Raw genomic sequence first — 27,371 nt, forward strand, 5'->3', positions numbered from 1 at the left:
AGAAATATTAATGGGTGGGTGGGTGGGTGTCCTGTGGTTGGGAAAGTTAGTTTGAAGAAGTTTTAAAAGTTGGTAATTCAATTAGAAATATAATGTTCAGCTCTATATGGACTACATGTGTATCAGCGTAAGTCGTACAGTAACAGCCAACATTAGGTTAAGCGGTTAATCCCCGGTACCCGCATGTGTAAAGAATGGAATATAAATACATATATTGATATGTAATATATAAGTACAATTATTATATGGTTCAGGGGTGATACAGGGTTATATAATATTTACTGTGTATACCAATTAAATATCTATAACTGGCATAACTTATCCGCTAAAAAACTATGAACTCACCTTTTGGAGAGCAGTGAAAAATTTTTTAGGGTGGTTTGGTGTAAAAATATTAAATGTGAGTCAAGAAAAAAAAAGTTCAAGCCGCCACTGCGTGCAGCGGTCGTCTCACTCACCGTAGGACTTGTCGATCGGCAGACCGTGGACGACGTTGTGGTCGGGCGTTTCGTAACAATCAGTCTGGCTCAGGGCCCTGTGGTGCGCGGGCGTCCGACTTCCGGACGGTGTGGTTTGCATGACGCTGAACGTGGCGTACGGACACACGTCGTAGTCGATGCTCTTTCCGCCGCCGCCGCCGCCGCCCATGAACATCTTGTCCGCGGAATCGTCCCTTTTGCTCCTCTGCAGCGTGGAAGTCGCGTACTCGACCTGCTTGTCCGCCTCGTAACTGCACTTCCTCTCGGCCGAACTGCTCGCCCTCCTCCTCCGCGAGTACTGCGCCCCGTCTTTTTTCCTGTACAAAAACCGAACGCGCGCGCACACGGTCAACACTGCAGTTTATATATAGGCACCTATATCCGCTTCCGGTTGTTACGGGTTTGCCGCGGTCGTCGCGGTACCCATATAGTTTTGGTATAGGTATACACGACGACGATAACACGTCGTGATATTGTATATATAGAGGTACCTATATATACACGTAACATGTTGAAAATATTCCACTCGTGTCGTAGAAAACCACCGGATTTTGGCTTTCCCGTTGGATTTTAAATTGTTCTATATTCAAACAGGTAGCCAGGGGTGACGATATTATGTACTGAAAACACCACGAAAATAGGTATTATGGTTGTCCCTTATTGTGTTGAAATATTCAGACGCCGGTATCACGCTCATGAAATCTCAAAAATCTTATAAAGATATGAATAAATTATGAAATATAGGGATATTTGGGTGGGGGGAAGAAAAGTATTTATTTGGGAGAAACATTCGTCATTAAAATAACAATTTAAAAACCAGGTAGATACCTATAGTCAATAAGTTAATAAAGTAACCAAGTCTTTCTTAAATACTCTCAAAAATTTCGCATTCGCTAACGAAGAATAGGTTTTTGATTCCACCAATGTCGCGTGGGATTTCAATAATATTTTAATTGATCAGTTTAATTAATAAGATATATTATAATATTATATACCTATGTATATTCGTGCAAACCAATACCGTCATAACCCAATGGCGACTACGGATTGCGCTTTTCGAATATCTCAATTTCTATATATTATAATTACTTACTTTCGTGGATTATAACTATACATAATTTATAATGCCATAAAAACTTATTTACTAAATCCATTACTCACTTCACATTATCAACAAAACTCTGAACTCGCCTAACATATTAAACTAGTGTACAGAATGCTTCAAGTGGCTCAGTTTTAAATCTCAAGGTATCAACACTACACTCCACAACAAAAATAATCACAAACTTTATCGTACTACGTCTTCCAGCTCTCAAAAAAACAAAATATCTTAACATTTATTTGTTTCATCAAATCATTCCCTTATCGATTCTCTATACTGTAAATAAAAATGCATAAAACTATGATCAACAAAATCTTCTGATTCAATTTTTAAAAATATCGAACAAATTTAAAAAAATCTCGGAATTGTCTCAAATTTTAATAAGGTGAGATTAGTAATTTTGAATATAAAATATATCTTGAAGAAATTATTTTTAAATCTTCTTCAACCAATTCTAAGACCCAAGTGAAAAATCATTAGTGATACTGGATTTTTTCAAATCACAAAAATCCGAAGATCACACTTAATAACAACCACACGACATAAATTTTTTTTTCGAGGTCATTATTCGAAATTTACTCTCAACATCCGATATTCAATATCGCTTGAAGAAATAGGATATTCGTTTAGACATGCGTGTCAACTGTCAAATATCATTAATTTAGTCACCAAGCTACCTTGTTATTTTATTCATCGTTCACTTGAAACCTTTTCTCATAAGAACGAACATATATTCATAATAAATTGTCTTCTAAATAGCAAACGAAATAAAAATAGAAGTACCCTTCAAATCCAAAGATATCAATATCAAAATTGCCAAGATTACCATCACAAACAGGGGTATTTACTCTCCGAGGTGTGCCTGTTATGTGGACATAATATACCATCAGCTCTACAATCTTAAATTTTACTTAAATTTTACTTAGATTAGTAGTCTGTTCATGATTATACTTAAAAATGATCATAACTAGGTAGGTAATGATGGTATAATATTATTAATAATACTGCTACAATTCAATAATACACCACCTGCTCAACACTAGACTGTCTTTGCATACTAGTTGTAGTAGTGAGTAGTACATATATATACCTAGGTATTTTGAAACAAGGTTATTGGTTTCATAAAAAATGTAATAAACGTATAGGCCGATTTCCACAAGTGTACAAACAGACGATAAGAATAATTGTGCGACACGCTGCACGTGGGTGACGGTTTATCTCGTGCCTACCTACATGGCGGTACCCCTATATACATATACAGGGTGTATCAAAAGTCTTCATCCGATTTCAAAAATGTATATTTATTTTATAAATGAAGATATAAGGGTGAAATAAAATAAAATATATCCTTAAAATAGGCAAGTTTTACGAATCAGTCAAGCAATAATACATAGGTTGCTAACTTGCGATTAACCGTTGCCGAACTATATCAGTTCGTAATCGGATGAAGACTCTTGAAACACCCTGTATATTGATTAACGGGCTTACATATTATTATTGTATTATAGCCACGCAGGTACGTCCTATCTAATATTTATTTTGTTTTCGACACACGCGTATTATAGGCGCATCATTATACGTATATAATACCTCCGCCGCCGGCTGTGTATATAATATCTGAATCGGATTGTCTTGTAGAGCACAATATTAAACGCGAAGGTACCCATATATAATATTATAGAATTGTATTTTTCGTCTGTAATACGCTTTCAAGTATTTCGTTCAACAAATAACCTTATCGGTTTTCTAGTAAACTATTACACAATATTATATACCTACATATTTATTTACATACGCACGCACGCGTGTGTGTGGGTGTGTGGGTGTGGGTGTGACGTATGTTTATTGTGCAACGTTCTATTTGTTTCCTTTTTTTTCTTACCTTCTTTGAACTACGACACATATGCATACGCAAAACGACACGACGCAAACGAGCGCGGAGGCGGCCGGTACGTATTTGTGCATCTGCGCAAAACTCGGTATGCTCAAGTCGCCGCCGTCGTCGTCACCGTCGACGCCACCGTCGTTACCGTACAAGTCCAACGGCACCACTCCTGCAATATTATTATAGAACACGGTAAATGATATTGTTATATGGAGATATGTTATAATATTATAATATAATAATAATGACAATATTTATTTTTATATCTATTAGGACATGACGTGTAAATATTTGTAAATATTGTAATATCGTCGGAACTACAAACCATATTATTGTCGCTCCATTACTATACATCTAATGTATCATCCCCATAGACACACCTAAAACATTGTAACTATCGTAACTAATGGCCCCTAAGGGGTGCCACCATTGGGCGACTTCCCCCTCCCGTCAATCAAACCACATTAAATTTACTACTTGTAAATACAGATTGTTAATATAAATTTTTGTTCGATAAAAAAAAAATATATTAAAAATATTAAATACAAACTAATGGCCTAGACGCGGCGCGCCGGGTTATTTTTGAGATCAATAAAAATACAATAATAATTGGATTATACGCATTTGGAAAAGTCGATCAGCCGTCGGACTAGGAAATAGCAATAATATTAATTCGGCCGAATGACGTAAATTTATTTTGTATACCTAGCTGCACTACAGCACTTTATGCAATTATTATTCATGTGAATAGTGAATAATACATATTAACGAGCAATATTAGAACTCTGAGTAGTAGGTACTTAGTGTTCGGAAAACTTAAAAAATAGTTATGAAAGCGGAGGTAGTATTCTCTACAAAAAGTTGGTTTCTACACATTACCCGTTAAAATTACAACAGACTAAAATATAGTAATATACTAATATATCCAAATACTGAAGACTGGAGACCTATTGAAAACTTCACACCCTCAAATTGCCATTCTACGATAAGAATACAACTATACAATAGTACCTATTTCTAAAAAACTTCTAAAAAACTTGTGGTTTTAACTGGAATTTTATAATGAATACGATAAATCAGTTAAGGCACCTACCTACCTACCTACCTGCATTAATTATTTTAATAGTTTAAAATGTAAGACGCGTAACTCCGTAAGTATCATACTATCATAGGATAATAAAGGTAGTCAACATAAATAATATTGTAACTTTCATAGTATAAGTATAAACTATGAACTGATTTTCTGAAATATATTAAGTACCTAGGTACCTATAGTAACTTAAAATATTTAAATCAACACTTGAAAAGTTAAAAGTTGAAGTAAAATGCAATTTGTTGATAGGTATTAAAAATGAATAAATTATTTACTTTTTATCGTTGTGTACCTATAAATGTATCATAAATCATAATATAATATTATAGTATTGTTATCTTTGATGACTGAGGGCTGAGTGGTAACCATATACCGCCTTCCCAATCATTGGTCGCGAGGCAATGTCCTAATAACATACTATTATCACGCACGTGGCACGTGCAGGTTGTATTGCCTATCGAAATACTAGCTTGGAACAACGATCGGCACTCAGGAAATCGGCATTAACTGGTCGCGACGCCCAACGAATACGTTTACGATGTACATGTAGTAATATTAGGTATACTATAGAATTGGACGTGCTGGTTTTAACTCGTCACCACTAAGTGGCGTGTGCAGGAATTTCGTATGGAATAGCGGGATTTCTATGTTTTCTCCGTTGAAAATAAATTGGGGCGGGGGGTATTGTTTTTATTTAGGACAGGGGAAAAACACGAGGGGATCAAGCCCCTGCGGAGGAGTAGGAGAGACACCTGTCGCCACTGCCAGTCAGTCGCTTACCTCCGGTCTTTGTGCGGGTGGCAAACCGGTGCTCCCACGAGGTGTCGCCGGCTTCGGTGTGCACGACCACGCGGACAGTGTAGACGGTGGCCGGTTGCAGCTGTCCAACCGTGAACGTGTCGCCACCGATCAGTTTTTGTCGTGGAAACTTGACCCACGCGCCGCCGCGACCGTTGGCCGCGTACTGACACGTGAACGAGTGTATGTTGCACATCTGCGTCGGCCACGAACCGAACGTTAACGTGACGCTGGTCGAGTTCACGGACAGCACAGTGTCCTTGTCAGGTTCTTTGGGCACTGGAAATATTATTATTTTTATTTTGTAGTAGTGTATCAGGGGAAAATATTAAAAAAAAATTGTATTTTTAATCATATATTATAAATGCCAGTAACAGTGAATTTGGTCAGTATCTATAGTGTTTTTTTTTTATATATCAAAGTATTGTTTTATTCTATTTGTATGCCATTTTATTTTTAATATAACACATATTAAGACAGATTAACTAAATATCTAAAATTGAATAAACATACCGATATTAGGTTACATTCGTTACCTATGAACTTATTGGGACACAATACAATTTTTGGAACGATTTGTTTTTTTTTCAATGCACTTTTACTTATTCAGTAGTAAAAGTTAAGTTTTTATACATACATGTTATTTTATTGATTGAAAGTATATCCAATCAAACGTAAAAATTTCAAATTTTGTCAACATTATAATATACGAGTAATAATGATCATAACATAGATAGTTGTACAATAATTGTACCCTAGCTTTCCCTACATTTGTCTTTATACTTAATATTTTATTAAAAAATACAACTCATGTAAACTTGGTATATGATTTTGAAGTATCAAATGCTTAAAAATTATTATTGTGTATACACTGAACTGTATCGACTATCGAATATGGAGTTAAGTCATTCTTCTCCCCGACTTGCAGTACCTATAACCGTTTTTCGATAATTATCGGTGTGCGTGAAAATATGTAATAGGTATGAGTTTTACGTTCGATACTTTACACTATATTTTGTAATCATCGGAGTTATCATCAGGACCGGCTCAAGCGAAAATAGTGAACTAGGCAAAATCAAATTTTGCCGCCCTTAACAATAGAATATTATCATTATTTTGAAAATGCCGCCCTCTTACTAAAGTGCAACTTAAGTGCCGCCCTAGGCGTGGGTCTATGTCGCCTACCCCTTGAGCCGGGCCTGGTTATCATTTAATTAAGAAAAGCAAATCTATCATCGGAAACGTCGTCATAATATTTACCTCCACCTTTCGTAAACACTTCTACGACGCGACCTACGTCGCTCGTGCCGACCGTGTTCACGGTTTGCATGGTAACCGAGTATTTGGTACCACACTTCAGGCGTTCCACCGTGTACGCGAACCGGTCGGAATCCACGTCCACGGTTTGCTGTGGTTCGTTGCCGGTGTGGTAGTTGAGCACGTAGGCTGTGGTCACGGCGTCCGCCTGTTTGACCGGTTTCCACTGGACCCGAATGGCGCTGGTCGATACCGGGTCTACGCTGAACTCGGGCGGCAACGGAGGGTAGAGTACGTTGACCGTGTACGATATCTGATCCCTGCCAAATATGTTCTCCACGTGGCACGTGTAGTTGCCCGAGTATTTTTTGTCGACCACGGGGCCCACGGATAGACTACCGTCGGACAGCACCCTTTGAACCGACAAATATGTACAGAGATCGACGGGGTATACAACTAAACGTCGTGGGCCTAGACTGCTACTCACTTGGTCTCGATGTTTTCTGGTGCCTTCCACACGATGACGGGCGTCGGCATGCCCACCTTGTAACACTCGATCGTGCACTTGGACCCGACGACGGTGTTCACGTGTTCACCGAACGACGCCACTCTGGCTGGTGCTGTGGGCGGACAGGGAGTGTTTTAAAACTTTATATCCGTTTAGACGTCTGCTATATTATAATGCACGACGTGGATTGTTCGTAGGTGTATCCTTACCTCTGGAATTTGGACTCTGGTTCACCCGAAAACTCGGCTGCCCTTCGCCAACCACGGTCGAAGCGGTCACCCAAAACTCGTACCGTTGAAACTCCTTGAGCCGCCTCACTTCAATCTTTGTACTCTTGTCGCCGAATACGATTTCCTTCTCAACTATCTAAAAACCATCGGAATTCTTTGTATTAGCTATTACCCCTCCTACACACGATTTTTCGACTGTATACCTTATTGTGTTTTACGTACACGGTGTACTTGATAATCACGCCGTTCGGCCGTTTTGGTTGCATCCAAGACACAAGTATGCTACTGGACGTCACCGTCAGAGCTTTCACGTTGTCTGGAGGCCCGGGAACTGCAATGGAAAATAGGTGTTAGAACTCATAATATAAGCGACCCGCTGCAGCTGATTACGACCGCGACTTACCGTCTTGTTCGGTTAAACAATAAACAGGATTTGATTGCACCCCTTCGCCGACTTTGGTGTACGCCAAAATCCGTACGCTGTAGTTCGTGTATTTGTCTAGAGCGTGCAAGTTCGTTTCCAAATTCGTCGTTTTTTTCATTTCGTTTAAGACAAACGAGCCTGTACATTCAATACACGACCGGTTAAACAGTTGTTTATTGCAGTGTGTGAAAATCGGGTAAGTACAGTTATTTATGGTTGTTAGGAGGAGATAATAAATTAAAATGATTGTAAGCATAATTACAATTTTATAACATAGGTATGTAAAAAAATATACTTTGGATATTTTTTGTTTTAAAAATATTTAAAAATATAATATTATGTTTTGTACAATCGGATATCTCATTGTATCTTATATTAGTTTGGCGTTTACACAATTACTACACAAGTAGTTAATGGAAAGTTGGGAACTTTTTCTTTCTGTCAAAAATCAAAATATAAAAAATATTTATTCTAAAAAAATATTTTTAGTACCTTTCCTATGAAATGTATTTATAAGGTAAAATATAATAACTATTTGTTATTTGAGTAGGACATAAAAGAACCTGGTAAAATCTCTACTTTCCGATTTCCACCGATGCTTGTATTTCATTATTGCTTTTCTACCTGATTTTGGATTCACTTTTTTGTAGTGTATTTTGTATCCTAATATAGTGCCGTGATGACTTTGTATGGGCGGTGGATCCCAGCTCATTCGCAATGACTCTGCTGTCAACGGCGAACACTGAACGTTTTGTGGGGGTTCTTCTGGCACTACACAACATTTTTAATTGATTAGCGTGCGTTTTCAAACCAACAGTTGACAAGTTCATTTCAAACATAATTGTTTTACCTCCTTCGTTGGTCGTGATACGTATAAAATCCGAATCTGGCCCGGGTCCAACGCTGTTGAAAGCTCTCACTGCAATCCTGTAAGTCGTAAATGGCTTAAGGTTGGTGATTCGAATTTCACATCGTTCATAGCCGAGGGTTGTCTTTGTGAATACTTCTGTTATTTCGTTCACATCTGCATATGATACTTTGTAGCAAGTTATTTGGCCATTCCACGTGTCTTTATCTGGAGGCTAATAAACACATTGTTTTATACAAATATTTTAGGGAAAAAAATTGTCAAATTATTGATTTTTAGATATGCGTTTTATGTTTCCAAATGAATTATTTACTAAAAATACTCTAAAACCATTATTATATATTATATGGACTAAAAAGTCAAAATATCCACTCAAATACATTAATCGTAACCTAACCTATAATTGTTTACTAATAAATGTAATATAAAAAAAAGTGTGTGCCAATAACTTAAATTACCTCAGTCAATATTTTAGAAGCATGGCATATGGTTTTAAAGAATGAAAATTGAAACACGCATGCCGTTAAAAATAAATGGGAAAATCTATACTTAATACAAATACATTTTCATATTTAAAATTGTAAACAAGTTTTTTCATTAAATACATATTTAATTTTTTCCTTCAACATTCATCAACAAACGTTACCAAAAAAATGTTTCATTTTGTTATAAAATATTAAACACTAAAATATGCAGTAACATTTTTAAAAATCCTTTAAAACTAAAACATATGAGAATATTTGAAAGTTTGTGTTTAGATTTAATATATTTTTCTCGAAAAAAACTTTAATACTGTGTTCACTATTAGCATATAATATGATAAGCAATTAAAAAATAATATTGAAATGTATATATAAATCCAGGCTCAGGAGCCTAGACGTATAAGTTATAACTGATAATACGTACAACCATATTTTAAGATTGATTCAATTATATGGCTTATATGATTATAGGATTATAATTATAGGAATTATCATAGGATTAAAAATAACTTTAATTTTAATGTGAATTGGAAAATTAATGATTATCAACAGTTACTGTCAACGAACAGTTTTGATATTTTTATTTTAAGACCTAATATTTTTTATAATATTTTCATTAATGGTTTTCAGGTTTAATATTATAATAATTATTATAGTCTTGTAAAATATTTTTTTTATCGCAAATTATAAGTCATAAAATCTTAAAGAAAAACTTCCATTTTTTTTCTTCTGTGGGAAATAGTTTGTCTTTGCATCTTGTGGCCAAGAGGCGTAGAGTATTATTATGTTACTGTATGCCTAAAAGGCAGGGTGGCAGCATGGACTGAGATAGAATAAACTGTAAACGAGAGCATTATCAATTGTCCACTTGAGGGTCATGAGAGACGTGTACCGTGCAGGTGTAACTTGCAGTACGCCATAGGTACGAGTGCCACTTATACTTATAATATTGTAATCTAATAATTTAATAATATATTATGTATTTATGCATAATTAAAACTATGCTCTTTCTTAAAAAATTCTAATTACGCCTCTAGTCAACAAAAATGTATTAAATAATATATTAATTTTGTTGGTCGTAAATGTATTTTTGTTCTATGTAATATTTCCACGAGATATACGTTCATCAAATCAATTAATGGGTATGTACTTACTCTCCATCGAATTGTCGCTTGATTTGTATCAATATCAATGGCTTCCACATTATTTGGAGGAGCACTCGGTTCTGAAATAATAATTTACAATAGTATTAGAATTTGTTTTTTATTAGTTATTAGTAAAAAAAAAGGATTTGTGTGTATTGGAAGATAATCGGAGTAATTTACCATCTTCCAGAGTGGTGACGGTGTTATTGGGGCTTGGATTGCTTGAACCGAAATCATTTACGGCAATAACTCTTGTCGTATACTGCGTAGCGGGTTTTAAATAAGATATTTTAGTGTATGATAAACTTCCACCAATAGTGTAATTTGACCAATCTGAACAAAGATTAATGCACATCTGAAGCACATAATGAGTCACGTGCGCTTTTACCGAATCCCATCGAAATTCCAGCCACCTAGTACCCGCGTCCACTACATCTAACTGCTTTGGAGATTCCGGTGGTTCTAAATAACAACATCGATTTTAGCCATAGAAATATCGTTAAAAAACACTCCCTTACCTCTAACCACTAAATTGATCGTCATATGATCATAGCCATACGAGTTAGTTGCCATACATGTATATATCCCTGTTTGGCTACTATGTAAAGAATTTAAATAAAGTTCTGATATTATCCCTTTGTTCGTATTTCTAGTATTAATATTTTCTACTGAGGGACTCCATTCAATATTTAATGGCTTAGAACCTTCCGCCTGACACGTCAAAACTACTCTGCTTCCTACCACGCCACTTTTATTAATAGATTTTTCTTTGAAATGAGCGGGTACTGTGAAAATGTAATACAAATTGTTAACATTAATATCTTATACTTATAGGTATTAAGTTGGATAATTTGTAGACTTACTGTGAACTTTTAAGGACACTGTTTTTGTTAATTGGTTTCCTATTCCGTTATTGGCAGTACACGTATAATTATCTTCATTTGAATTAGCTGTAAGTCGGATAGCTAAAGAACCATTGCCCAATATTGATATTGCTGATTCGGAGAAATGATTGAGTGATTGTAAAAGTTGATTATCTATAAAAATTAAAAATATACTGTGGATGATATTTGTACATTCCATAAAATATAAATGAGTAACAAACCAGATACTCTAGTCCATGTTATTCTTGGTTCTGGGTATCCTTCTGCTTGGCAATTTATTATAGTTAGTTGATTATCTAACACAGCGGTGTCTTCAGGTTCAACAATCCATTTTGGAGGTACTAAATCATATACATAATGTGTTTAGAAAAATATAACTATTGATAAGTTAGTGAGATTAGTTGGCAAGAGTTGGGTTTAAAGCATAAACAAAATTAGTATAATCTTACCTTTAATATTAAGTAATGCTGAATAGTTACTACTAGCTACCGAGTTGCTTACAATACAAGTGTATATTCCAGCGTGTTTGGGTTTCAAATTACTAAAAAGTAAAGTACTCGAAAATTTGAAATTTTGAAGTTCAATTTCATTATCCGTTAATACTATCCTGTTATCTTTACGCCATACAAATTCCATTGGAAGATCTCCTGATTTTATTGTACACGACACTTGGGCCCGTTCACTTTCTTGTAGATCTTTTGTAAATTGGAATGGTGTTACGACTGGTGGTTCTATTAAAAAAAAAATAGTGTATACAAAATAATAATCATATTAAGACTATTGAAAAGCATACTCATTATTCTTAAATATAGATGTCCGGTCGCAGATTGTCCCCTATCGTTAATTTTTGTGCACACGTATAATCCAGAATCGACGGTGTCTTGTGTGGAACGTATAAAAAGAGTTCCGTTATCAAACAATGTGTGTCGATTATTATTTGGTATCGTTATCATATCTTTTTGCCAAGCCGTCCTGATGATTGGATAACCAGCAACTGGACATTGAAGATATGCATCGTCTTCTGAACGCACTGTAAGATTTGACGGTGGCCTTGCAATGGGATCACCTAAAATATTTTTATTATTACCAATTTAATTATCTTCACAAGTTTTATGAACAATGAATCATACCGTAAATCTTAATCATCCCAGAATGAGATTTCAATCCTAGAATATTTCGCGCCAAACAAGTATAATAACCTCCGTGCAATACATCAGCTACTGATACATTTAAATAGCTAACAACATTTCCTATACATAAAAACAAATTAGTTTAGTATCTTTGCATTATAATAAGAAAGGTTTGAATAATTACCATCTACGTGCATATAACTCCCAAATACATAATCTCCTTGTGGTAGTATGAGCCCTCCGTCGAGATACCAATATATCCTGGGTGGGGGATTACCAGAAGCTGTACATCTAAGAGATAAGAAACCGTTTATTCTGATAATTTGTTCATGGAAAGTCTCCATCAATTCAGGTGAAACAGCTGAAATAAACTATGATGTAAAGGGTTTGCTTCAAGTGTGACATTTAACATTTTTTTCATTTGAAATCCGTACCACCGAGTGATAGGAGAACACTGGATTGAGCTGTCTCATCGGTTTCTGGATCTCTAGCTAAACATTGATAAATTCCTTTATCTTCTTTCATCACGTTGTGTATTGTCAAGTGATTGCCTTTTTGTGATATTTCGTGTCTACCGAAACCACGTATTGGTGACCCATCTTTAAGCCACGAAAACAATGGCTGTATCGATGTACCTTGAGTGGTGCAGTTGAAAATTGCAGTTGAACCGGAATCAACTACCTAGAAGAGATAAGACGTTTTTTTTGGCCAATCACAGTAATTTCAATTAACTCAACTGATCAAAACTAACCTGCTTCAATGGATATGCACTGACGGCAAATGGTAAGGTAGCCGATAGTGAAATCTGACGTTTATCTTGACCGAGTTTATTAGAAACTACGCATTCGTAAGTAATGGCAGTCTCGCTCATCGGAACTCTGATGATATGAAGCAACGATTGATAGGGATGAACAGTCAGCGACTCCATAGATATTTCTTGTAAATTATCTTGACTTTTGCGGAACCATCTATAGTAAGTATTGAGTCGAATTAAAGTTTGAACAATTGTGCATTGTTCCGTAACGTGATTAATATACCTGTACGTCGGTGGAGGAAATCCTTCAGCTGAACATATCAAATCGGCTTCTTGATTGACTTTGACGTGAATATGTTCTGTATGGTGTTTAATAATCGGCGGTATGTCCTCAGTAGGTTGTTTGACTATGATTTTAGCCGATTGACTGACCAGCTGATCACCCGTATATTTATTGACAACTTGACAGAAATATCTATCAAACGTATCTTCAGGTACTACATCGTGAATTAGTAAAGTACCGTCTAATGAGATTACGTAACGTCCTCCTGGATGTATTGGTGTGGATTGGCCAACTTCCATCCTGGAATCTTCCATTTTGAACCAGGTTTTTACCAAGTGTTCACTAGTTAACTCTGGTAATTGACATTTAAATTCAGCTACGTTTCCTTGGAGAGCAAACGCATTTTGGACGGATAGCTCATATGATTTTGACATCACTAATAAAGTTCAAAATATAGTTAAGAATTTTTTTTTTTAAACAACAATAATATTCTTACATATTACCTATGTTTATTTTATACTATAATTTTAATACATTTTCATGAAATGTCTTGAAATGCGGTTATAAATAATAATTATTATGTATAGTAAATTAATATAGTAGTTTAATATTTTACTATAAAAACGATCATTAGGTACTTGATCTCAATTTTCTAAAATTTGGTTAAAATTTAATTCCATGTGTGGAAATATAACGATCTGAATTTAGCGAATAAACACTACAATTCACTTTTTTAACTTCTACGGAATAACAAAATACCAAAGGCATTATTACTAGGTACACAAAAATATAAAATATCACATAAATAACAAATAAGAGTTTTTTTAAAACTCACTTGTTACGTATTCATAAGCAGAAAAAAATGTATTATGTTTACCGTAAAAATAAAAGTATACCCGACCACACTCTTTCCCAGGATTTATATTTGGGTAATTTATAAGAACACACTAAACTTCGGTCCATGACGTTTAATTAATTACTCTTTTCATAATTATATGAATGATAATAAATTAAATATATGAAAATGAAATGTAATTATACGGAATAAACAATTTTCCTAGCAGCAAGGCAAATTTAGATTTAAAAAAACCAACCTATCTCCCCTCGTTGTAAAGATATTGGATATTTAGATCATGAACATGTCTTTTGAAATAAGAATTCAAAAAATATTTTTATTTTTTTGTTTTGCTGTTAGCGTTATTTATATAATAATATCATCATAGCAATTGATAACAATCAAAACAAAAAAAAAAGTTTTGCAAATTTTAAATTGATCCCCAGCCAAACACATATCCATGTCAAAATAAAATCAAAAGAAATAATAATTAATACGTACATAGTTAGATAATTATAAAATAATAATTAATATATTACGATCCAACAAAATTATATAGGTATTAGTCAATTTTGTAAACATTGAATGACCTAATAGATTCAACGAATGCCTATAATAATACCTTAGATTTATTTAAATTTTAAATATGAATTTCATACCAGCTATCTACCTATACTGTATACCAATTGGATTTTTTTTTATCTAACTGCAGTAAATAAGTGGTATAATAAAAATAATTCTATGTACACTATAGCTATGTGTGAATTATGTATTATTTTAAGACTCAAGTAGGTGCACGTTGGTTCTAACACGAATGGATCGATATCCAGTATACGAATAAACGTAAATAAATAACTAACGTAGTGGGCAATTAAATATAATACGTCTTGCATAATATTATGGAATCATCGATATCGCTTATCAACACGTGGTTTTTGAATAAAACGTAGGTAGGTGCGTAAGTCGAACACATTTTATTTTGCACTGACGAAAAAAATAATTCCATCGCTAAAACTCGCGTATGCTACATAAATACGAGCGCATTGTACACGTCGTCTGGACGCAATAATAATATTCTAGTCGAAATATTATTAAACGCGCACTATAGGAATGTGAACGTGAACGGTCGTTGGATTTAACTTTTCCCAAGGGCGGGGGATAAATAAAAAAACGAAATAATTAACGCCACTGGTGCGCGCATTATAATATATATAGGTATGGTTAGTGGGTGGCGGCGCGGGGTGCGGGGCGCGGAAACGAAAATTAAATATTTACGCAGATCCGTACCGGCTTTAATCCTGGACTCCCGCGAGACGATCCTCCCCACTGGGTTTTCCAGGGCACACTTGTAAGTCGCCGCGTGTATTTCTGGCATGTACGACTGTTCGGGGAACGGCGGGAAGTACAAGTTGCCGTTTGGCCGCATTTCCCTGGAAATAAAACATGCGGAATGAAAAGAAAAATTGTAATAATAATAATAGTAAAAATAATAAATTGTAAAGACGCGACGTGAAAAAAAAAAACAGACGAATAAAATTGTTGCACAGCCGAAGCGTAAAAAGTAATTTACGCCTCGCGGGCGTGAGTGACTCGCGTGTAGGCATACTACCTACCCACTATATTATACTAAAATACACGACGACCACCGACTGTTGTAGTGATCAACCATAATATTATTATTATGCACACGAGTCAGCTGATGTATATAGGCATGCAATTATAAATATACAATATACATATATGCATAATATGTGGTGCCTCCCTCGCCGTGGTGGTTTCGAGTGTTTTTTTTTATTTATCACGGTAGGGGTAGATGCGGCTACCACCCCCCCCGGTATGCGTGTGAATTCTTTTCGGTTAAACAAAACATTATTCACATCTCGTTTTATATTATTTCATATTATCGCAATAGCGTGTAATTAAAACTCGAACACGGTCTGCGGTTTTCATTTTTTAAAAAAAATTGTCGTTTTTTTTTTCACCGGGACGACAACGCAATAATTATTGTTATTTAAAAACGGGTTCAGTCCGTTTTCCCGAATACGAGATGCGTTTTCCCGTGAATCGTGTATTGTTTCGTATTTAAATGTCCGCAATTAGGGATTCGGATCATAAAACGTTTCCCGGCGACGACTTCGCGGTCGTGAGTAATATAATAACATGGCGTGCGTATAATATAATAATTTTAATAATAATAATATAACGTAAAAGAGTGTATTTTTTCCATCCCGCCCTATCGTCGTTACTTACACTCGGTCGGATACGTACTATTGTATACTTGAGTAATAAAAAAGTAAAACTACCCGGCCTTACTGCGCTGTAATTATTGGCGACACATGGTGGTTGGCGCTGCCATTTAACGTCGTTTACCGCGTGGTAGGTATAGTAGATATATTTATATACAGCGTTCTTTTAATCTTTTCCAACAATATAATATAATATTTCATTTGGGGCTCTATATATACCTATAAATTCAGTAGTCGTGTGCCAGATTTTTATTTTACGCGTGCACTTAAAACTTTTAACTGCTCGACATTAAATAACTGTATAGAGAGTAATGAAATCCACTCATTCGATTCAATGTCGTTGTGATCTTATTGATATCGTATATTGTCGTACACAATAAATACATAATAAATAAATAAATAAATATACATGCTACTTGCTAGGTATACACATTATATATATACAATATACATTATACATATACGATATACACATTAAACGATTTCAATTATTGTGTTTGGTATTTTTTTATTTTTTATTTTTAACGTAATACGATTGAATAATTTTGCCATACAAAAAAAAACACGATTATGACCTTGGTACCCAACCCTATATTATATTATTGTAAATGGTGTAAAATTATAGAAATAGGAATAATGATTTATGGACAGGATACAGACACACTGCAGGGGGTGTGATTGGATGTACTCTCATCTCTCTTCGATCCTTTCCGCGCATGCCCGCGTGCAACTGCGTTATTATATGCATTCGAGAGCAATTATTATAAATTAACTAATTTAAAACCGATTATGAGTATTATGGTTTGGCGAGGTTTTTATATATAAAAAAAAATGGTTATTAATGGTACGCATTTCAGTTAGGTAAGTACTAGTATCATGAAGTTGTTCTTTTATCAAAAGATTTATACAATTGGAGTAACTAACGGTTTTTAGTTGTTATTGTACACTCGACTTTTACAGCATCTATTAAGTTAAAAAAAACGACTTTAATTAGGTACTTTGTTGTGTTAAAAAATTCGTGCATAGAACATTCAAGTGGTCCTATATTAGTGTCACTCTTGATTAACGTGTAATTACGACATTTCTTCAAAAAGATACTTTTGTAGTTGGTAATTGATGATATCTTAAATGCAATGATAATGGGTTCATAAAATAAATTCAAGGACTTCCACCAAGTTTTAACGTGGTCATTTTTATATTTCTTAATATCTAAATTTGAAAGTTTTATTAAAGACTAAAATGTTTGTACATTTTTAATGTAAATATAGTATGAACTTGACCTACCAGCTATATTGAGTAAAAAATTAACCATGTAAACATTGAACATTAATTTTCAAGTATTAATCGGTGAAATAATTATGTTTTGATTTCAGCAAATAAAAAATAAAGCCAGCGTACACGGTTTGAGGGCACGCACGTGATTTTTAATTATAATTATTAATTACATATTACTGTAGCGTTTTTTTTAAAACATCATACATATAGTAATTTTATAAAAATTGTTATATACAGCCATCATTGATATTATAAGTGTTGGGTTGGATGTCAAATTGGAAGTTTTAGAAAGTACGAAATAAAAATAATAAATAATAAATATAAATAATTATTAAAAGTAGATTTCCAACAGTAAGTATATATATTTATAGACTACTTACAGAATTTATTATACAATGTATATTAAAAAACAGTCAGTGATTCTGTGTTTTATATTTCTTTAATTTTTTTTCATGGTTTTATCCAAAACGGTAAGGATAACAAAAATATTTTTATACATATATTTATTTATTTTTTAATAGGACATACATTGTACACAATGATATTGTATTACATAACATTACATATTCTGTAAATGATTTTTTTTTTTACAAAAAGCGTACGAGCGGACAGTTTCTGTTTGGCTGTACTGTACAGGTTAGCACGAATTAGCGGCGATCAAAAAGGCAACACTGTGGTGACGTTTTTTTTCGCGGGTTATAATATGTTTTTTTATTAAAATATATACAAATAAGTATACAATCAGTTCAATTAGGTGGGTAAGGATCTATATAGAAGTGTATAGTTGAAACAGACGAGGAGATTTTTACCGCCCCAAAACAAACGTTTTTTTTTTCCCGAAAAACGGAATGTTGTAAATAACGAACGTTATAATTAAAAAAAAACCAGCGTGCTCAAACGAAATCCCACGTACATTTCGTTTCTGAGAATTGATTTTAGTCCCTCGAAGGGCTCGTTACGACCGAATTTATTAGACAGCGACACGGCAGCGTATATTATATCTTAAACTGCAGACGAATGATGTAATTTCGTCGTGTTGATAATAATATAACCTTTTCGATATATCACATGCAGTAAGTACATATTATTGTTGTGAACTAATAACGAAGCGATAGCCGTCCGCTGATAATTTTTGTGCGCAAAATACAATGGGCGTATGACATACTAATTATGATATCACGTGCGAGTAAAATATTAACTTCTACTATTATTTCTAAACAATGATTTGTTTAACAACACACACACATAAAGCAGGAGACATCACAATAATATAGTATGTCGAATGCAACCGCCGTGTGGGGTTTGACATCGGATTCAATTATAGAGCGTTTCGGAGGGCTCGTAATCGGTTTGAAGTGTGTGCGCGGTATTCGAACGGACGATTATCTGGTGGTGTGTAAATATTGAATGTGGTTAAGGACGAGACGCCATCTTTCTACTACAGTGGCGGCGGTGACGGTGTGCAACGGCGATGTGTATTGCCATTCAATACGACGACAAACATATAATAATATAATGTCGGCAATACACGCACCATAAAGATATTGTGTTCAAAGTGGAAAGATTTTTATGTGTTCGTATATAATATGTATTATATTTGTATATACGGTACAAAGTAAAATAAGACGTAATAAAGGAAAAATCGTGAATAGAGTTTTAATGAAAAACTCTCGAGCACAACCGTAAAATAAGTCAAAACTCAAAAGCCCGCGGAAACGTCCAAAAAACACAACGGAATAAATTGATACGGTTATTACTTATTTTCTAGTACACTTAACATTTCAACGTCGAAAACCCTATGGGTTTTGGTATGGGAATACCAAAAAAAAAAAGTATTTTAAGTAAAACGGTAGCACATGTATATACAATATGTAATTTTCTTTTATGGCCCGAATACATATCTGAGTATGGATTATTTATTACGTTTTTTTTTTTTAGATAATTGAATTTTGGTTTACCGCTCATACCAGGGAGAAAGAAATCCAAAGGTTTGGTTGTTGGACTGAGAAACAATATAATTTTAGCCGTATTTTCTATATACATGAAATAATAAATAGAAAATAAACATTTAATTCCAATATTTGTGTAACATAAAAATAGATTACTCCGAAGCTATATGATTATTTCAAATATTATTTTTATTGAGATAAAATATAAACAAATGTTTTGTATTCATATGTTTGGATAATAATATTTTACGATTTGCACATAATAATGTAGTTTATGATTGTGTTGAAATTATTTTACAAATTTTAAAACCATTCTAATAATTACCACCTTATTTTCAATAACAAATACAGTGACTATATATAATATACTATACCTACACTTTAAAAATCATAAACAATCAGGGAATTTAAAATTGATAAAGTCGTCGTAAATGTTATAAAATTAATTTACTATATGTATGTGTTTATTTTTATTAGCTATTGAGTTAAGTTTAAAATATGTAATGGGCGGTTTAGTAAGATATTATTATTATTTTTTTTTGTTTATTTAGTGTTTTGTTGTTTTAATTTCTTTTATGAATTACAGTGTTAACGATTATTATTTGGATGTTTGCATTTTATTAAAATTACTTTACCCCAATTTTAGGTCACTGAACAAGTGATCAAAACGAAATGAACAGCTATGAGAAAAATGTTTATTATATTTTGTATAAAAAACGAATCTTATAATAAATCTTCAACCAGAAAAATACTACAAAATATAAAGCATTAAGTCTACCTAATTCGTATTTATAATGCAATATAAAATAAACCATTAAGAGATTGAATTATGTTTGATGAAATATACTGTAAAATAATACTACGAAATTCATCAATAAAAAAACCACATAATTTAAATATACCCTTATTATACAGTCAGTTTGTTTTTAAATGTTTACCTAAAATAATATACAAGTAGGTACTACTTGATTGTACCTACTTAAGTTAAATAATATAAATGTAAGTACAAGCCACCAAATATTTTAAAGAATATTATCAACTATAAACATAATGTTCGTGAATTTATATAATATTATATTGGATTAATTTAAGTTACTATTGATGCATCAGACATTGAAACATATTTGTGAAACAACTATGAATTATTTATACCAACATCCAAACAATTTACCTAAAATTAAATCTCGTAGAAGGTAGGTAATTAAATAACAATAACATCATTATATTATGGTATTACGTATTTTCAGAAATTATAGTTCAATTCTGACTTAAAAATGTATTATATTTTCATAAAATCCTTACTTAGGTACTTATTTGATTTAACATTAAAAACAAAATATTTCATGTTTAAATCAAACATTTTTTTTTAAAAATGCTAATTTTTGGTATAATCAGTGTGCGCACTTTTTTTTAACGTGGTCAGCGGAGTAAATTACACATGATATACCTCTGTTTGGGAGTCACTCGCTTCAGTTGCAGAAGTTGGACCTAGTTGAGCGTACCACGTCTATCTAGTTGTTAGTCGTTTGGACTCTAACCCCTCCATGAGCAAATTAATAAACAGTATAAAACGGTACAGTATAATCACGACAACCAATTGAAATGCAATTTAAAAACATATCACGTACTCGAGAAGCCCAGAAACACGAACACACGGGCCACGGCCACAACAGTGCAGATGTACCTATTTTGCATAACTATGTCGCCGTGTTACCAAAATGTTACTATTGAACTATCCTCCATAGAAGTTTAGAACAAAATTATTATCATAGGTTATTGTAGTATTATACCAGGTCCTACACATGAGGCAACGGGAAAAATTTACGCGATTTCAAGGATACCAACAGTGAGACGAAAAAAAAGGAATAGTCGAGTATTAGCCGTTAACGCGTACACATTGAGCAGGTATTTATAAACATTATAATTACCTAAAAGTATTGATATATTAGGGATTTTTTTTTTTTTTTATTGAATATTAATATTAGGTACCTGAGGCTTGGTATGTCAGTTACCATACGGTCGTTGTGAAGCAGCCAGGTGACATTAGGCTGTGGATGTCCTTGTCCCTGGCAGTTTATCAACGTGCCAGTAGTGTTGGAGAAATATATTAGGCTCGGTGGTTCTACTATAAAGTTGGGTGGTTCCATCGGACTGATTTGCCATATTCCCAATACAATATCTGAAACAATGAAAACATTTGTACGATTTAATATAATTTTAATCATAGAGGAATTTTATTAGATTTTTTGAACATAAATTTATTGTATATCAGGTAAAACGTGATAGATTAATTTAATAATAATTATTAAATATATTTAATAACTTATAAACCTAGTATTAAAATACCCTGGCTTTTTGAATAATAACAGAGAATTTGTCAATATTGCTCATAGAAGTCAACATATATTGTAAATGAACTATGTGAAATTGAGTATTTAATTTTAAGTGGTCGTCGATGGAAAAAAAGAAAAATTTTTAAAATTCATTACATTAATGCTTCGTATTTGGAATGTATTGTATTTTATTGAATAAGAGTTGTATAATATCTAAAAGTTCTAGTTTTGATAATACTTCATTTATTTCTAAAACAAAAATAAAAAGTTTTTCTTGAAAATATATTAATAAAGTTTTTGATAATTGATACTATTTCTTTATTATAAAACAAAGTACATACAAAACAAAATATTATTACATACATTTTTGTATTAATTGAAAAAGCATATTATAACAATATAACTATTATAGTTGTAGCGATATTGGTAATATAACTATCTATAACACTATAACTATCTATCTACATCGAATAAAAAAAAAATGTAATTGTTTTTTTTTTTTCCAATAAAAATATAATATGAATAATAATAGTGCAAATAATTACATTTTTGATCAAACATTAAAAACTAACAAATTATAAATACCTACTCATTATATTCTCATAGTTATTGTTATGAAGAAATTTAAAATATTTTCATGTAGATATTAAACGTACTAGATAAAATACTAGATATTATGATAATTTGTTATTTAAATGTATTAATACGTTAGTTATAATAACTTATTATTGATAACGATTTATTCAAATATATTATATTAACTGAGATTCCAAAATTTAAAACATAATGTCTTTAAATATAATTTACATATTTTTTTAAATCATAGTATACAAGAATTTTATAATATAATATAATACATATATTTAAGATATATTCGTTATTTGGTAATAGTTACGTTAATTATATTATATGCATGATTAATTTGTACATTTTAAGATTTTAACATATTACATTAAGTGTATTTTACAAAACATAAAATGAAAATCAATTTTATAAGACATAAATAGGAACAATTAGTTATTTTTAAATAACTATACCTAGTTACTTTATCATTATATTCTGAAAGATTCATGAAAAATACAAGCAACACAGTTGGAGTCTTATAAATGTGCTATATAATTGTTTGGCTGTGCCAAATAAAGTATGCAAAAATATTCAAACAAATGTTCGTAATAATTATAATGAAAATTGAAAACGATTCTTTATTTATGGTTTCTTGTTAAAACTTTAAAATGCATTTGTCCAGATGCTGCGATCATACATATTTTATATTTAAATTTTAGTCATCTGATTTAATTTTAAATAACTGGGCGCATAGACGTATATTGTTCAACAAAAATATTATTTTCATTTGTATGTATGATATAAATTCTGTGTAGTTAAAAATAATATAATCATTACTACAAATGTTCATTACTTTTTCTATAATAACATGTGGGTAAGTAAGTAATTTTTCCAAGCCAATGTTTGAATTTAAAGTTATTTTTTAAAATATACTTCAGGAATAGCATAATAATCATATGTACACCTACGCAATGTATAGATAATTAATACCATTCGCTTGTTACCTAGGTATATTAAATAGGTATATTATTTTCCAGTTTAGTACCTTTACCAATGTATAGGTAATGTGGGTATATTTAATATTATCTTTTTAAAAAAAAACTAAATGTATGTTTTTAATGATTACGTTTTTGAAATTGATACTATTTTGAAAAATTAAGTCAGAATATTATACTGTCGCTCGAGGAAATGTAATATTATACAAACACTTAAAAATTTAAAGAATTTGTTAGTCGATATTTTTCTTTCGTACCCATTGAAACAGGAATTAAATATATAGACCCATCAGCGGAAATCCATCGAATAATTAGGAAAGTATCCTATATCATATTGGGTAGTTACCTGCCTTACTTATATATTGTAATCTGTGGTCCGCTAAGCGGAACTCCAACAACAAAAACGGACTTAGAGACATATCACACACGCGCGCCCGCCGGATCATGTTAATTTTGACTTATCCTTTTGCGCATTGTGCGCGCCCGTTCATTTGTGTGAAATCTCATCAGTATTCATGTCGAAGAGGTATAGTGTGTTGTAGTGGTGATTGATAGCGGACGAGCGGACGGGCGGAGGAAATGCAGAGGGTAAGACGTACACAGTGCATGCAGCTGTATGGTTGGGGGGGGGGGGGAGGAGATGGGGAGGGGGAGAACCACTGCGCAATCGGAATTTCCTTTGCCGACATTGTTAGCTCTCCTCTCGTCGTTAATAGGGTTCGAAAAATGAGAAGAATAATAATCTTGTCATTCCCGCCTCGTTCGGCGACCCTGCTGTTGTTTTGCCGTTTCGTCGCTGTTGTTTTTTTTCTTTTTACTCATAATGAGAAAAGACAAAATAATCCCGAGCTGGCTGGTCGTTTGGTCTAGTCCTTTTATTTATTATAGACAAAAAAAAGGGAAAAGTTGTTTTTAAAATACTACCTCACGCGTATACATCATATACTTGGAACGCGTATTTGGCGTGGATTCTTCGAAAGGTCTTTTGTTTTCCCCCTTTGGCGCATATATATATTTTAATAATTAAAATGACAACAAAAGTGGCATCTTTTTGTTCAATTCTCACTGTACTCAAAGGCTCACAAAGACATGACCCATTATACTATTTTGATCCAAAAATATTATTTTGATTAACTTGAAATAATCCAAACCATAATTATGAAAATGTTGCGATTCCAATTTTGTATTAATATTCAGTATTTTTACTTACGCCATTTTTGGTTTTCAACACAATGACCAATGGCTAGGTTTTATTAATTATTCGTTCATAGTAAGAATATTATGAAATTTGTAATCTGTATAATAATGATATACCTATTACCTAATTAAAATATATGGAACAAAAAATGTTTTTAATAATAATATTATTATCTATTTATATTGTAATTAAATATTGAACAAGTAATTATTGAGTGAATATTACTTAACTTTGGTGCATAAAATAGTGATTAATGATAATTGGACGGGAGATTGGCGTTGCACACTTCATTAATTCATTATATCTATTGCCAGTTTGGATAATAATATTATGTAGGTATCTAAATTAAATTATATCAAATTAAATACAAGTGAGAATATTATTATTATCATCTAAACGCTAGTAATTATTTTACGGTTTTGTGGTAATGATTGGGAGATATACACAGTACACACGCGTTTACCTAGTAAGGACACTCATATTGAGTATTGACATATTATATTATTATTTGTGTAACCGTTCAATACAATATTACTAAATATTCAAATTATACCTATCATATAGTTTTGTTATTCCTTATTATCGTCATGCAATAAATGATCAAAACTAGTTTATCAAACATATTCCAAAAGGTGTTATTACGTAATACGTATTTAAGGTTTTCACAAAGACGACGACTGGTAATTATTGTTGATCGATTATTTTGAAAGATGATGAACAATTTTGAGGGAGATCTTGGTATGTATTTTATCCAAACATTGTCAAGATTAAGTTTCCAAACCATGCCTGCTGCTTCACCATTATTCTGCACTTTTTCATATTTTTTTCCGAAAATTCTAAAAAAATGATACGGACAATCTGTGTTCAAACTTCATTTTACAGAGGTGTGTTATGAAACTTTTTGAGCTTTTTTCGACAAAAAAGTGTGTTCACAAAAAATACAAACTATATATTATTGCAAAACAAAATAATAATTCCCTTGCTACGCTCCAGTTCATAAAAAAAAATTGATATTATATGTACACTATACAGAGTGATTCACTTGTAACTGCGAGGTAACCATACACTAAGGCATAATCATTAAAACATCCATATAATCATATTGCGTTTTGAACAATTGCGAACAACTATGAACAGTGTTTTAAATGATTATTAGAAAATAATTGTACCACTTGGAAGTATGATGGTTATTTGTAAACATTTTACTACAAATTATAAAAATTAATTTTACGGATAACTAATGTAAATTAGTGATATAATAAAATAATATGTCACATAAATTGAAAAAAAGCTCACAATATTATGAATTCTATTAATTTACATATATGGTATATAGTGTGCTGTCTAAAAACTCAATAACTTTTAGATATAATTTCCTTTCAAAAAATGCTTTGAATAATTTCTATTTGTTTTTAAATATACTAGGTATATAAATATTAAAATAATGGTATTCAGTTGATTTCGTGTTTTATAAAATTCGATAAATTCCACCATTAATTATTAATAAGTTAATCAATATTCAATTAAAGTATATACAGCATCTGTTTTCATAATTAAGATGCGAAATGAGTGTTGAGCTTAATTTTTTGGTAAGAAACATAATAATGACCGTTAATGAATAATGAACAATGTAAAAACTAAATTGAAATATTTAAACAGATTAAATTCGTTTAGGTTTCCTTTCAATGGAAATGCGTAAAAACTAAAATTAAAATTAGAAATACTCCCTTACTAATTTAGCCGATTGACGTTTTAATTGTTTTAATTTCCAAAACACGACTGCAATGTATTTATAACACAACACACTTTTGCACAGAGTAGAATGTATATAATGATACAATGAATAAAACATTAAATCGTGCATTATTGTTGTTGTAAAATAAACATTTTAATTTAAATGATTTCGTGAAGTATTATAATCAGTAAAAAAAAAGAAAGCAAATCACGAGTACTATTGCGTAATGTTTACAACGCATAGCTATATATTATAAATAGGTATCGTGTAGTAAGTATTGTTTCATTAAATATTTGTTGATAAATTATAATAACTAAATTCAACCGCGCAGAGAAAAAAAAGTGATAAAAATATAATCTTCGCGTATGAACCTTTGCTGCAGGTAAGTAAAATATTTTATAATATGTACTCTATTTTTGAAACGATAATGAAGTGCTCGTCGAGTGGGGCGTCAACACCACTACGGATTCGAATACGACGACTCGACGACGACGACAGAATATAACGGGGATCATTTTGTTCGGTCACTGATCCCTCTCAAATCATGATTTGATTTCAAAACCACATTGAAATTGTTATTGTGTGTATAATATAATACGTCGGTAGTACCTACTACGCCCCACTGGAATTTTCTCCGTCTCTCTGTCTCTCTCTCTCTCTCTCTCTTTCTCTAGAGAGTGTGTGTGTTGTGTGTGTGTTTCTTAAGAGTCTCTGCGGTCGATCGTAAAAACAATAATTACGTAAAATAAAATAACAATATTTCAAGAAAAAAGCGAAACGCGAATACACCGGATTGTAACGTAATTCAATGGCGACGACTCATCCGCGGCGGGACAGCAACACGGGAAGAGAAATTTAAAAAAAACAAACGGCGTTTCCGCGCCGCCGTCTTTAATAAAATTAATAATTCTTCGCCACC

At 32.5% G+C, this 27,371-nt stretch overlaps 1 protein-coding gene across 1 annotated transcript in view; it reads right to left on the reverse strand.

Annotated features, from left to right (window-relative positions):
* The window catches only part of LOC132943223 (cell adhesion molecule Dscam2-like), a 76,249-nt gene that overhangs the window by 5,363 nt on the left and 43,515 nt on the right, over nucleotides 1-27,371 (reverse strand). The window contains exons 3-26 of the mRNA XM_061012113.1: nucleotides 21,617-21,806; nucleotides 15,445-15,587; nucleotides 13,323-13,758; nucleotides 13,037-13,253; nucleotides 12,720-12,966; nucleotides 12,470-12,646; nucleotides 12,286-12,405; nucleotides 11,949-12,221; nucleotides 11,605-11,886; nucleotides 11,377-11,496; nucleotides 11,135-11,308; nucleotides 10,790-11,056; nucleotides 10,452-10,733; nucleotides 10,281-10,351; nucleotides 8,627-8,858; nucleotides 8,401-8,547; nucleotides 7,756-7,914; nucleotides 7,556-7,683; nucleotides 7,332-7,488; nucleotides 7,102-7,234; nucleotides 6,618-7,027; nucleotides 5,340-5,636; nucleotides 3,464-3,635; nucleotides 459-796 (exon numbers count right to left, since the gene is read on the reverse strand). Of these exons, the coding sequence (XP_060868096.1) occupies nucleotides 459-796; nucleotides 3,464-3,635; nucleotides 5,340-5,636; nucleotides 6,618-7,027; nucleotides 7,102-7,234; nucleotides 7,332-7,488; nucleotides 7,556-7,683; nucleotides 7,756-7,914; nucleotides 8,401-8,547; nucleotides 8,627-8,858; nucleotides 10,281-10,351; nucleotides 10,452-10,733; nucleotides 10,790-11,056; nucleotides 11,135-11,308; nucleotides 11,377-11,496; nucleotides 11,605-11,886; nucleotides 11,949-12,221; nucleotides 12,286-12,405; nucleotides 12,470-12,646; nucleotides 12,720-12,966; nucleotides 13,037-13,253; nucleotides 13,323-13,758; nucleotides 15,445-15,587; nucleotides 21,617-21,806 (5,172 nt within the window). The remainder of the gene's footprint in view (nucleotides 1-458; nucleotides 797-3,463; nucleotides 3,636-5,339; nucleotides 5,637-6,617; nucleotides 7,028-7,101; nucleotides 7,235-7,331; nucleotides 7,489-7,555; nucleotides 7,684-7,755; nucleotides 7,915-8,400; nucleotides 8,548-8,626; nucleotides 8,859-10,280; nucleotides 10,352-10,451; nucleotides 10,734-10,789; nucleotides 11,057-11,134; nucleotides 11,309-11,376; nucleotides 11,497-11,604; nucleotides 11,887-11,948; nucleotides 12,222-12,285; nucleotides 12,406-12,469; nucleotides 12,647-12,719; nucleotides 12,967-13,036; nucleotides 13,254-13,322; nucleotides 13,759-15,444; nucleotides 15,588-21,616; nucleotides 21,807-27,371) is intronic.

This window comes from Metopolophium dirhodum, chromosome 4, assembly GCF_019925205.1.
Source record: "Metopolophium dirhodum isolate CAU chromosome 4, ASM1992520v1, whole genome shotgun sequence".
Classification (NCBI taxonomy): Eukaryota; Metazoa; Arthropoda; class Insecta; order Hemiptera; family Aphididae; genus Metopolophium; species Metopolophium dirhodum.